Raw genomic sequence first — 13,029 nt, forward strand, 5'->3', positions numbered from 1 at the left:
TTTAACATTCATAACGGACAGGGTAAACTTCAATCAAAACAATTTGATTGGAAATAGTTTTGTTTTTTAGTAAATGCAGGTGACATTCTGGGAATAATCCCTAAATAATGCTCCGATTTAAATGAAGATTCTATTTACATAAGACGAATGATTGGTCCGTCTTTTCATATGATTATCTCAGAGATACAAAACCTATCTTATAATGAGATAAGTAAGATAGGTCGGATTACAATGCTTACGATAGGTAAGATAGCTCGTACTACAATGCTTACGAGATGAAGCCGGTCCCGGTAGCGACCATAGAGATCTTATAATATATTATAAGAGATGGTAACGACCGTTAGACAACATAGGTGCCGGTAACGACCGCACTTACCTGGAACGCTCGGACTCGGGCCTGCCCTTCCCGTTCGACGGTAATGTTGTCAAAGCGAACCGAGTCCGGCATCCGAAGCTGCAGACACACAGGGGAAGGTGGGGTAAGACGGACCAGCTAAGGTTTGAGGCCGCATATCTTGCTACACTGCTCTCGTAATTCATATTATTTATAGTCTTCGGAATGCTGAATCCTTCCTCTATTGATATGTGTAAAGACTAAATTTCAAATTAAAGACATCTAGGTGGTGGATGCTCTTAAAGAGGGACATGTCAAAAACTCAGACAAGAAAAAACGTGGGGTAAGATGGACCACCCAGCAGTGCCTGCTATCCGTTCATGTGTGTTACACTTCTGCTCTGTACTCTTGTAAGAAAAAGTAACCAGAATGGTAAAATAACAAAATGAGCCTTTATTCTTTATTCATGTGTGATGGAAGTGCAGCTAAAAGCTGGGAACATGTGTGTTGATTGTCGTTTGGCATGAATGCATGCTAACTGAGCACTTGCATGCATGGCTCACATGCAACAAAGACTCCTTCATTAAAAATTAGCTTACTCAAACTTGTGTCAATGTTTTGGAAAAGAACTTTCCAATGCAGGGTACAATGGACCACCACAGGGTAAGATGGACCACAGTGGTCCGTCTTGCCCCAAATCTAAATTCTGTCATTATCATGACGTATATGTCAAATAGCCCAACATTGCAAAACCTTGCCTTTCCTAAAGTGTGACTATAACCAAGTTTATAACTTTGTTCTTCACAGTAAAGTGCAAAATAGAAGCTAATCATGCAAGAAAGGCGCCGTAATTGAATCACCCGTAGACCTCTTATATTAGATCGGTTTGACGAAAAACAACATTTTTCTCAATAACTCAAAAGCTATGCATCCTAGCAGCATCAGCTCAAGGTGGCCATTGTTACGAAGGAAAACAAACATAGTGAGTGCATAAAGCAGTAGATACCAGCAGCGGTTCAGCCGGGAGGGCTGGTGGTCCGTCTTGCCCCGCTGGGCCGTCTTACCCCACCTTCCCCTAGGGTAGTGTCAAATCAAATAGTTACTGAATGTATCTGTAACAGTGCTGAGCTGACTGCTATGCCCAAAAGGCACGTACCTACAGTTCGCATAAGCGCATAATGACATCGTGTTTCGGTTTGACTGCCCGTAAACCCCAGCAGATAAACAAGGAACGAATCGTAAATCATGTAGCATTTCCAAAATCATACAATGTGGCAGCATCGAATGCTTTAGGTATTTTTGATATTTGCGATTGTTCATCGCAAGAACCCCACTGAGTGAATTCCCGTCACACACATGGCGACAGCGCCAAAGGACACACACACACACACACACACACACACACACACACACACACACACACACACACACACACACACACACACACACACACACACACACACACACACACACACACACACACACACACACACACACACACACACACACACACACACACACACACACACACACACACACACACACACACACACACACACACACACACACACACACACCACACCACACACACACACACACAGGTGGTAAAGCAGTCAGGGGGGTGAGATTAATGTCAACAATGCAGCAGCAAAAAGGTAGTCAAGACAGAATGGGAAGTGAAATAGAATAGCATTATATTTCAATACCATGCATGGTAGCATAAAGTTAAAGGATAGAACCGAAAGTGTAAGAAAAGCGGCATGCAGCATTTGGTGGTCTTATTCTCATGTTGTTTCGAATCTTCAGCTTTGATCAAAAGTGCACTCTGGGTTTAATATTTTTTTTTTCATAGAACTGGCAGTGAACGGTTTGAGGTCTCGTGGAGAGGTTTCAAACGCCGCCTCGCGGAGCTCGATGCGACGATTGGTTCTCAAGACAGCGGGGGGTCGGCTCCGACCCTTCCCCAGGTGGTCGTGGGGACAGATCACAAAAATAGTCCAGGTCCAGGCGGTGCCGGGTTAAATTGTGCAATTGAAATTCCGCCTTTCGGTGAAAACAATGCTTGATTGTTTAGAAGTACTCTGGCAGAAGGGCGCTTTGAACAGCGGAAGCTTTCAAGGATGAACTACTTTGGCAGCTAAACTTAAAAGTGATCAGACTTAAAACGCACAGGTGCCTGACATAATTCGACAGCAATTAAGCTTTGTTAGATTAAAAGCCAGGTTGAAAGGATGCATCTTTGAGCCTTGTTAGGTCCGCTTTTCAAAGCTTGTGAAAATGGTCGGCCACCCCGCTATTGAGGCGCGTCTATTAGACCTTTTGCTCCACGCACCAGCCCTTTAACCCCACACACCCACTTTCCTGTTGCCAGGGAGCTCAATCGTTACCGTTTATTGCGAGTGACGCGTGAGAAGCATTACGAGCGTCCGCTGCTACCCGGACACCGGTTCCGTTCTTGGTCTCTGGGAGCACCGCTCCAGTTACCGAACCGGCATTGTCACCAGTGCCGCCAGCGTGCGGCTTAGATTTCTGAGCTTTCTGAGCGGGAGCGAAGGCGCTGCGTATAGATGAGCCCAGAGACGAAAACCAGCCGGCGATAGAAGACCAGATTCGAGAGAGCACACTCCCCTTCGGTTTGTCGGGAGACTTTGTTGTCGATGGCGCGACAGTGGTAGTGCTGGGGTCCGGCGTGAAAGGCGAGGACCGGTTAGACGCGTTAGCAGCTGGAGGCGAAACAGTAGAGCTAGAATTGACATGCGAGGGAGCGGGCGTAGTGGAGGGAGACGCCAGAGTGAGAACATGCTTAGGTGATTCTGCTGGGGGCAGCACGGTCTTGACAGAAGGTAACAGTTTGATGGGTGTTTCGGTTGATTTTACTGCCGCGGATGTAAGATTGGGTTGAGGTGCAACAGGAGATGGCTCGGTGGTTGGGTGGGAGATGAGTTGCGGCCAGGTATCTGATGATCCACCAGCGCCTCTCACCCTCCCAGGACTTCTGGTTGAGTTCGATGCAGTTGAGTCTGAAGCCGTGGAGTTCAACGCCGTAGAATTCGAAGTCGCCAAGTCAGTCGTCGTAACGCTCGTCGCCGTTGAGTTGGGTTGCGTGTTGTCTGCTGCCGTCAAGTTGGCCGGAGCAGCGCTTGGCACCGGAGAGTTCGATGAGGTAGCATTCGATACTGTTGGACTCGGTTGCGTGATGTTCGGAGCCGTGAAGTTAGATGTCATAAAGCTGGAGCTCGTGGTCGCATTCGGGCTGATTGACGGATTTTCACTCATTGTCCCGTTCTGGGGTGCTATCTGTGAGACGTTTTGAGCAGGCTCCCTTCCAGTGGCCTGAAAAGGTCACACATGCGACACCTCTGACACAAAGATGACATGGTTAGGTGGAGTCCCAGACCCATAACCGAGTGGGGCACATGCTTACGGTTGAGACAGACTGGGAAGGACCACCACCAAGTGAGTAGTGATATCGACAATGGGAGCATGTGACCCAGGGTTAGTACCGGACATTTTTATTATTATGAATAAAAAGGGACCACAACCGAATTAAACTGTTAAAGGTATAACGAATTTCAATCCAACCCTATCCTAAGTGCGAATTTCAATAATCAGACGCCGTTAGCATCGGCAAAAATCGACCACTAAATAACAATTAACTGCCTACGAATATTTTATTATCTTCGTCTGGATTATGTAATCCGTGAAAGAAATGCCCACTCTCACCGGAATGGCGCGTTGTTGCGGTTTGGCGTACACCGAGGTGAGCAGGAGCACCCCGAGGGCCACACCCAGCGCCAGCATGACGAGAAGGGAGACGGTCAGCAGGGCGCACAGACACTGTAAAAAGGACACAGACCGTCAGCAGGGCGCACAGACACTGCAATAGGCACACAGACGGTCAGCATGGCGCACAGACACTGTAAAATTATTTAAGGTTCACTTTGGCATTCATTTTTGTGTTTCTCATTCCTGAAAGTAATACATTAACTTTTATTATTTTTCGTTTCATATTATTTTTAATAACTTGTGTTAAATACGCAAAGCTAGCTGCTTGCTCTTCGTTTGATTTCAAGGCAGGAGATTTGTAATTACTATCTGACAAATAATCATAAACGTGATAGATGCTCGCATGATTGCAATGATTTGGTACGATACGCTGGTCAGCACACCGCACCTAAGAAAGCCGTCGCACCTCTCGGTCCTTTTACTTTATATCTTGACATAACTGGCACTTACTATTCGGTAACTGAACTCAATCGAGCAGATAACTTATGAAATTGGGGGAACACATTCGACTGGGCTCGGTAAGCGACTCTCACTTTCACGACCCGAGGACTTACCAAAGGTGAGATGCTGTCGGGCCGCCTGCCAGAGCCGTACTGTGACCATACGACTTCCTCCCGTCCGTCTAGTCTCGTCCACACATACAACCCCCACCCCTACCCCCTTGACTATAAGGAGCGTGACATACCACTCACTACGTTTCAGGTGTACGTGGTGTTACATTGCACATTGCAACCGGTAGTCGGCACAACATTAAACGCCCCCGGAAGAATAAAACTCATTCGTGATTTTAGACCGCCGCAACAGACGTGCCGCGCAACACTATCACACAACACACATGCACCCAGACTACGGAAATGATGAAAGGGAACATCCCAACCCGCGACAGCGTATGCACGCGACCAGACGCCGAATTGTGGTGCAATACGTGAGGGGCGACTCTGCATGATACGCAGCCATTGCACCGGAATCTGCACGGAAGAGATACTAGACCGGGATACGTGATCCATTGTGGTACCTGGAATGTCGGTATTTTAAATATATAACGTACGAGAAGGTCAAAGTCACGCAGAAGTTGTAGATACGTGCAGTTTGATATTTTTAAGGAAATACGAAAGGTGCTCATCATTGCGATGCGTACTACGTGGCGCATGTATATGGTTACAATATGCGCCACTCCAAACCCGATGTAGGCATACTTAATACATGCTCATGCTGTTGCTTTAACAAAATGATAATCTGTGTTTTGTGTTTGAGTATTTCGATTCCCTAATGCCGAACAGAATCGTACTGATGTATTCTGACGATAATCAACTATAGCAAGCGAGTGAATTCAGAATTGATTTGCGGTTTACCCGGAAAAATCTCAGTTCGAGCGGCCCGGCTCGACCCCACACGATCCGGCCCCGTGACGCTTTTCGCAGCCTCATATCGGCAACCGCTGGAGGGATTGACAAACGGTATTCTGGTTCATGCAGATCTATTTCTTGAATCATGAGCTCAACTACTTTTTGGTGCATATGGGTGACCACTGACCAGCACGGCATGTGCCACGTGCCAAGTCGGGGATGCCAAAATCGTTCCGTTTAAAGTATCCCCTCATGGACTGGGCGGATTGCACTGATTAAATAGAAAAAGACACATTAAATGGCATGAAGTTTCACTAACTATATTCATATCCACAAAAGCTCGTACCAAAATCAAGATTCACAAGACCTCCTTTTCACGACCACCCTAGCATCCCCTCGCTCAGCATCGCCTTTATTTTTCCGACTGGGTGTTTCCGCATGGTATTGTGGGTCAGACGTCCCTCTAACCCGCGCCCTGGTGGGGGGGGGGGCTATTTTTTGCCCCCCCTCCAGACTTTTCGATATATCTCCAGAACCGCTGCGCCGATCGTCACCAAACTTTCAGTACCCTCCCGGACATCAATTTTACACATTGTGACCAAAAATTTTTTCCAAAGGCTATGATAGGTTGGCCGGAAATGACGTCAGAGTGACGTCATGTTCTGCCGTTTTCGACCCAAAAAAGGGTTTCGCGGGAAGAGCTGTCAGGCCTATAGCTTTGCAAATACAGAAAAATGATAAGGACATAAAAGCTGTAGATTGGACAGGGCTACAAAACTGCTATCTCGGATTTTTGAAATTTTTGGATTTTGACCCCCAAAAATCAAAAAATAGATTTTTTGGATATACTAATCGAAAAATCCAAAAAGTTTTTTGAATTTCGCAAAAACCGGAATATATGTGATAGTCCTTACCGCCTTCCATCCACATACCAAATTTGAGATTGATACCTCCTTTTTTGGCGAAGTTATAGCGAAAAAACTGTTCAAAATTGATGACGTCAAATTTTCAAACTCAATTTTTAGCAATTCTAGACCCCATAGCGCAAAACAAAGACCACCATTAGACTCCCCGTGACGAGCTGCATCGAATCAATACCCAATTTATGCAAAAATATCAACTTTAAAATTTGACCTTTTTTGGCCTGACCTTGACCTGACCTTGACCTAAACTTCACCAGAAAGTGACCTAAGCCGTACCTGATAGTCTTATAACCAACACCATTGAGTTGGAAATGAAAAATTGGCCATAAAACATGTATCACACAACCTTAGTAAAGTTGGGCTCATGTGACCTGACCTGTGACCCTTGGTGACCTGACCTGTGACCTGACCTGGTATTGCTAGTGACCTCTAATAGCAACATATCTACTAGGCAACTGACGCCCTACCGCTGATTCTCGACAAAATGCGTTTTCCTCGGTGTTATAGCGCATTCCCTAGAAGACCCGTGAACGGTGAAACATTTCATCTTTGACCTGACCTGTGACGTCATCGGTGACCCCGAGGTCAATGAAATTTGGTTTCCTTCGACAAATTTGACAGGCCTTTCGAACGCCGTTTGAATTTTGCGGATCCGTCCAGTAGTTTCGGAGATACGAGGGGGGGGGAAAATAGCCCCCCCCCCCACCAGGTCGCGTTATAAACAGACCCCACCAGGGCGCGGGCTAACACGCGTGAAAGGCCCCCGGATCAATCCGAAAGGGTCTTGGCTCAATCGCGAGGTGGAAGCACGTTTGTAAATGTTGCAAGGAACAAAGCAACCAAAGTCGGTGATAAGATGTTTTCTTTTTATTTCTGATGAGAGCAATAAGTCAAAGACAAATTATAATGAGCGTCCAACGAACAAGAGTGCATGCACCAAAACTAGCTAAAAAGTCCTTAATCCTTTTGTCATCTTGACATCGCCTCGATCGCTTCGTTCAGAGGTTGAAAACCTTCTAACAGGAAGTTGCTGTGATTGCCAAAAGACAAAGAATAGGTAGATAGTGCCAAACTTGCCAAACTGATGCTATACAGTTACACATTTGGGTTTGCTGTAGCAGACCGCAGACGTCCTCTGTGGAGTTCCGTAAACCCGCGCACCGACGGGGGGCGAATATCCGCCCCTCTGAGGTTTTTCGCAAATAGTGGGGAAACCGCGGCGCGTAGCGCCGCGAAATTTGATACAACTATTCTCTCATCAATTTTACACATGGTGCGCAAGTTTGAACCTCCTAGCTTTTAACCCTATTCCTGGCGGGGGGGGGGGGCCTCAGGAGCCCCCCTGAGGTTTTTTGGTTATTTCTCCCAAAAGCTTTGAGCTAGGAAGCTCAAATTTTATGACTTTTACTAAAAGGCTTTTACGCAACATTCTTAAAATTTTGAGTTGATCTGACCTCAGGTCAGGTCACCAGAGGCGGTTTGGTGACCCTACCTCAGAAAAGTTTGCAATCACGCCAGAGCTAGAGTTTTTGACCGATCAATTTCTTCTCTTCAGGCTTTAGTTAGGGTACCAGTATGTGCAATTTGTATATCTCAGAATTTTCATGTCTGTGACCTGAGGTCAGGCCAGACTCGTGACCTTTACATTGCAAGCCTATGGGAAAATATTGAAACGCCTCCTGCTTCGTGTAAACGAGTCAAAACCACCCAATTCTTTCAGTATTATGGAATATTATCTCATCGGTGATGATCCTGGCGCCGCCAATTGACAGGGGCACCGGCAGAGGTCATCTGAGGTCATGTGACGTCGTAAATCGTTTTTCTGTAAATAAATCACGACATGATGGTGCTAAAGACTTGTAAGTGGTACCAAACTGCTCGCCTGGTCAAGGCGCGTCGTTTGGTATGCAGCATGACCATACCCCACAACCTCATTGATGAATGACCTGACCTTGACCTCAGGTCAAATTTCAAATTGACCTGTGAAGGTCATCACATACTTATTTCGCATCGCCTCGGCGAGAGCAACAAAAAATGTATCGGTTTTATGTCTCTATGTTTCTTAGATTAAAAGTTATATAGGTAACTAATTCCAAAACATTTTATCGTTGATGACCTCTGGTGACCTCAATATTGACCTGACCTGAAAATGTTTTATGTAAAAGTTGTAGATCTTTAAACGACCTATCAAACGCCGTTCACCGTTTGTCGCTGCGATGTGTAGTTTTTGAGATCTGAAGGGGGGGCCGAATCGGCCCCCTCCCCCGCCAGTTTCTTGTCCCGGCGGAGCCCGCCAGGAATAGGGTTAAAGGGACTATCCCACCTTTAACATGGGGTTTGAGTTGAGATAGCCAAGTTTGCGGCGAGGTTCAGAAACCACTATCTATCTAGGTTGTAACCCCCGCGGCCTCTTGGTGTTGAAGAAATTCGTTCCCTTCATTTGAAAATGGGCCTTGTACAAGGCCCTATCTTCAACATGGAGCGACCGTTAGTGTGACGTCACCTCGTTTAGTCATTCTGATTGAAATGGGTTTGTTCGTTGAAAAATCGCTTAAAACTTGGTCTGAACTTTGTTGTGGTGCCTACAGAGTAAAAAGAATCAGCTTTATGACAGTAATGTGGCCTGGGGAAGGAGGTAATTTTGGGCTGTGACGTCACATATTTGAAAGTTTGTGTTTGGAATATGGGAAGCCTAAGATGTTTAATGAAAAATAAATGCCAGAACCGTGTTCCTGGTCATCCAATCTATAAAGTCAGGCACAATTTAACTGGTTTTAACAACATTTTAGAAGGTGGGATAGTCCCTTTAAGGTCAGATCACCAGGTCACTTTGAATGACCCAACCTCAAGTCACTTTTTTGCAACTTTGTCACCGTGCCAGAGCTACGGTAGATTTCGGAGGCCTTTGAAAGTCGCAGGATGTTATTAGGTCATTAGGAGCTACATTTTTATATCTCAGAATTTTGATATCGATGACCTAAGGTCAGGTCAATTTCTCGACCTCCCCATTCAATGGGGGAAAAATCAACTCCCTCTTTTTACCACTAAAACGGGTCGGAATGGCCCCATATACAATAGGTACATGACATCATATAACGATCAACCTTCACTAGCTTGAGGTCTGTTTTGCTGTTGGGCAGCAGTAAGGTCATGTGACGTCATCAAAGGTCACCAAAGGTTTTTGCCAATAACTCCGTACAGTAGGTCTACAAAAAAAGTCCCCCGCTCCAGAGGCGGCCGGCCGGCCGAACCCCCGGATTCCAGCCCCGACTCTATTGCGCAGGCCGCGGCAGCGACACGGGTCAGGTCGCGGCGCCCGGCGAGTGGGTCAGTTGGCGGCGGCCGGCCGTGGAGTGAGGACGCCGTGTGAGGGGCGCAGAGATGCCGCAGTGCTGAGGAGGGGGAAGATAGTGACTCTGCACTATGCCGGAAATTATGCCTTTGTGATCTAAATTAAACACCCGCAGACGCAGTGCATATCCTCCCTCGCCCCATTCCTATTTTATCATAACCCTTCAATAATCCGTAATGACCATTCAACGCAAGCAAGCAAACGGAACAACCCGTTTAGCGGCGACATCATCTCGGATAAAAAAGCGACAGTAATGATTAAAATAGACAGCGCGAGAGCAAATCGAGGGGTATATATGTATCACATACCCAACATTTTATTCCCATCTAGCAAATCAAGATTGGGGATCTTGTCCAACAAGTCAGCGGCCGTTCTAGACACAGATAAATGCTTTGTTTTCGGTCGCATCATTATCTGCAATAATTCGAAGCGAGGTTTAACCCTCGCCGGCCGAGAAGAAGGGGTGAATGCCGCCACCATGTATTTTTTTTTTATTTTTGCGGTACCTCAAAGCACACTGATGATAGAAGGCTGACATTTCATATGCCTTGCATTTGATTCACGCCGGATCATTTGACATCAACCACGTTTTCAGGTCAGGTCACTTAACCATGGCGTCTTAACCCTCGCCGGCCGAGGGGGGGGGGGCAATAGGGTTTTTTCGCGATAGCTCCGAACACGCTGGCGATAGAAAGCTGAAACATGGCATACCTGAACTTTGATTCAAGCCGGATCTTTTGACACCAACCGCATTTTTGGGTCAGGTCAGGTCACTGACCTATGGCGTCATAAGTGAGCCTTTGCACGGTCTTCAGATGTCGCAACTTCGCAACGCCCTCACTGCCAGAGGAGATGTCACAGGGAAATGAAACTTGCAGGATCTAGTATCCATTATGAGTCTCACAGCTTGTTTATCTCGGATTTTTCCTAAAGGTCATATGAGGTCAGGTCATTTTCGTGACCTCACCATTAGGTATAAGTCAATGGGGGAAAAATGAAAACTGCTATTCTGGCGCCGGGAACGATCTCCAACTACCTCAAGCTCACAGAATCGTGATTTGATGCACTCCTTGCAAGGTTAGATGCGTCACTTTTGCAATGTTGACCTTGCGTGGCGTCATTTATGACGTCATCAAGGTCATATTAGTTTCTCGTCAATAACTCTTGAACAAATTAAGCTAGCGAGTCGGGAAAGGCACCAATGGACTCAGGAAGACCTGCCGAATCGAATGATATGCAACATGACCTCTTTCGACCAACTTCGTGACCTGGGGGTGCTGACCTGACCTTGACCTGAGGTCAACACCCCAAGTTGACCTGACCCAGACAAAAAGTATATCATTCGACGCGCCTGAGCAAGGCGAACACGATGCTGCCAAAATCGCGGCTCTGCGGCCGTTTTTGCGAAGTTATTCACCAAAAACTGAACCGTACCTTGGGGCACTTGACCTGACCTCAGAGGTCACCGGTTGACCTAGGACCTTAAAATCGGGTACCAATCTCTGCGTCTCGTAACGGCGCACACGCTCGTTTTTTCCGCGACGCGCTAGCTCCACCTGGGGCGAAACGGCGAGGGGGGGTTCGTACCCGCCCCCCCCCCCCTCGGTCGGCGCGTATGTAGAAAACCAATAGGCCCGGCGAGGGTTAAGTAAACCTCTGCACGGTTGTCGGTTATAAAATGATGCAAATCCGCAATGCACTTAGTGTCAAGCATAATGGAGAACTATGGAAACTGTTAATTTGGCGTCGGAAATGATCTAAAATTACACCTCAAACACTTCAAATCGTGACTTCATACATTCTTGGCAAGGTCTAATGCTTCACTTTTGCTTTGCTCACCTTGCGTGACGTCATTTATGACGTCACTAGGGTGATAGAAGTGCTTCGTCAATAACTCCCGATCAAAATGAGCTAGCCAGTCGGGACAGCCATCTTTGGACTTTGCAAGACTTGCCGAATCAAATGTTATGCAACATGTCCTCCTTTCAACAGCTTCGTGACCTGTGTTGTCCTAACATGACATTGACCTCAGGTAAACATTCTAAATTGCTTCACCTAAACAAAAAAGCATATAAATCGACTCGTCTGAGAACAGAAAACACGATTGTATCAAAATGACGATAATGCGACCATTTTTGCGAATTATTACCAAAAACCAATCGACTGCCTTGGGGCCCTTGACCTGCCCTAAGAGGTCACTGATATTTTAAAATGGGGTACCAGTCGCTGCGTCACGTAACGAAGCAAGCGCTCGTTTTTTTTCCGCGAGGCTCTAGCAGCTAGCTCAATTATAGGAGCCAAACATGGGGTTGGGGGATCGCTCCCTTCTCACTCACTATTTGGCCGGGATAGTGTTTGCAATTGTTGTTAAAATCTAGCATTTTCAGATTTCAAATAACCCATTTTTCCCGCCCAAGTCTTTCAATTCAAGGTCATAACACCAGGTCACGTCAAGTAACCTTACCTCAAGGAAAGTTCCTGTGCTCATCATATCTAAATACACCGACTAATCGATCGCTTTAGAACTTTCAGCGATTTCAATGGGCAACACTTATATGTATTTGAAACGTTTACTTTGCAAGTTGGACATTGTTGACAGAAAGGCCGGGTCAATTTTGAGATCGCTCAAGTCAATGGGAGAAAATTGAACTGCGCTTTTTTGGACGGAACGCATAATAAACACTCCGGAAACATGTGGTGCTTGATGGGATACAATACTGAATGAGAAAATTGTTTGTTTTGTTGGGAGCCATCTTTTTCAGTCTGAAAAGGCCCTTGCAGAGCTATGACATAACTATGCTGGTGTAGTAATTGGGCTGTGCGAGCCAGCGACAGTGATCTGCGGAAGCGAGACTGTTCCCGTGGGACGATTGCCCTGTCGGGACGGTCCAGCCGTCTCCCAAACGGTCACCCGAACAGGATTATGTGTCCTTAAATGGATCCGACATCAACTACAGGTTGGCTGGTGGGGTGACCTCCAGTCCAGAGAGGGAAGCATGAAGTCTAGGGGCGATACGGATTGTTTTTTCCTGAGGATAGCGAGGACGGAAGGGATCTAGCACTCTTCACCCTTCCTTATACTGAATGTATCTCAGGCTGTTAAATCTCCTAAGCGTTTTTTTTTCTCGACATCGTCAAGGTGTCATTAATAAAAATATGAACTCCGGGAGAATAAATTAAATATAGAAATTGTGGCCAACAGAACATTATCAGTTGCGGGAAACATACTAGTAAGCATGATCACACACCCAGCTTATATATGAGCCATGTCATAATTATTTTTGATAG

At 46.3% G+C, this 13,029-nt stretch overlaps 1 protein-coding gene across 8 annotated transcripts in view; it reads right to left on the reverse strand.

Annotated features, from left to right (window-relative positions):
* Positions 1 to 13,029, reverse strand: part of LOC122369957 (mucin-7-like) — a 37,485-nt gene that overhangs the window by 2,331 nt on the left and 22,125 nt on the right. For 2 of the 8 annotated variants that reach the window (XM_043345135.1, XM_043345145.1), the window contains exons 2-4: positions 4,058 to 4,171; positions 2,722 to 3,667; positions 377 to 454 (exon numbers count right to left, since the gene is read on the reverse strand). In XM_043345135.1, the coding sequence (XP_043201070.1) occupies positions 426 to 454; positions 2,722 to 3,667; positions 4,058 to 4,171 (1,089 nt within the window). In that variant the 3' untranslated portion in view covers positions 377 to 425. Of the gene's footprint in view, positions 1 to 376; positions 455 to 2,721; positions 3,668 to 4,057; positions 4,172 to 4,674; positions 4,780 to 13,029 lie in introns of those variants that run through there. The other 6 variants (XM_043345186.1, XM_043345178.1, XM_043345171.1 and 3 more) reach the window with 5 other exon arrangements.

This window comes from Amphibalanus amphitrite, unplaced genomic scaffold, assembly GCF_019059575.1.
Source record: "Amphibalanus amphitrite isolate SeventyFive unplaced genomic scaffold, NRLGWU_Aamphi_draft 000034F_arrow, whole genome shotgun sequence".
Lineage (NCBI taxonomy): Eukaryota > Metazoa > Arthropoda > Thecostraca > Balanomorpha > Balanidae > Amphibalanus > Amphibalanus amphitrite.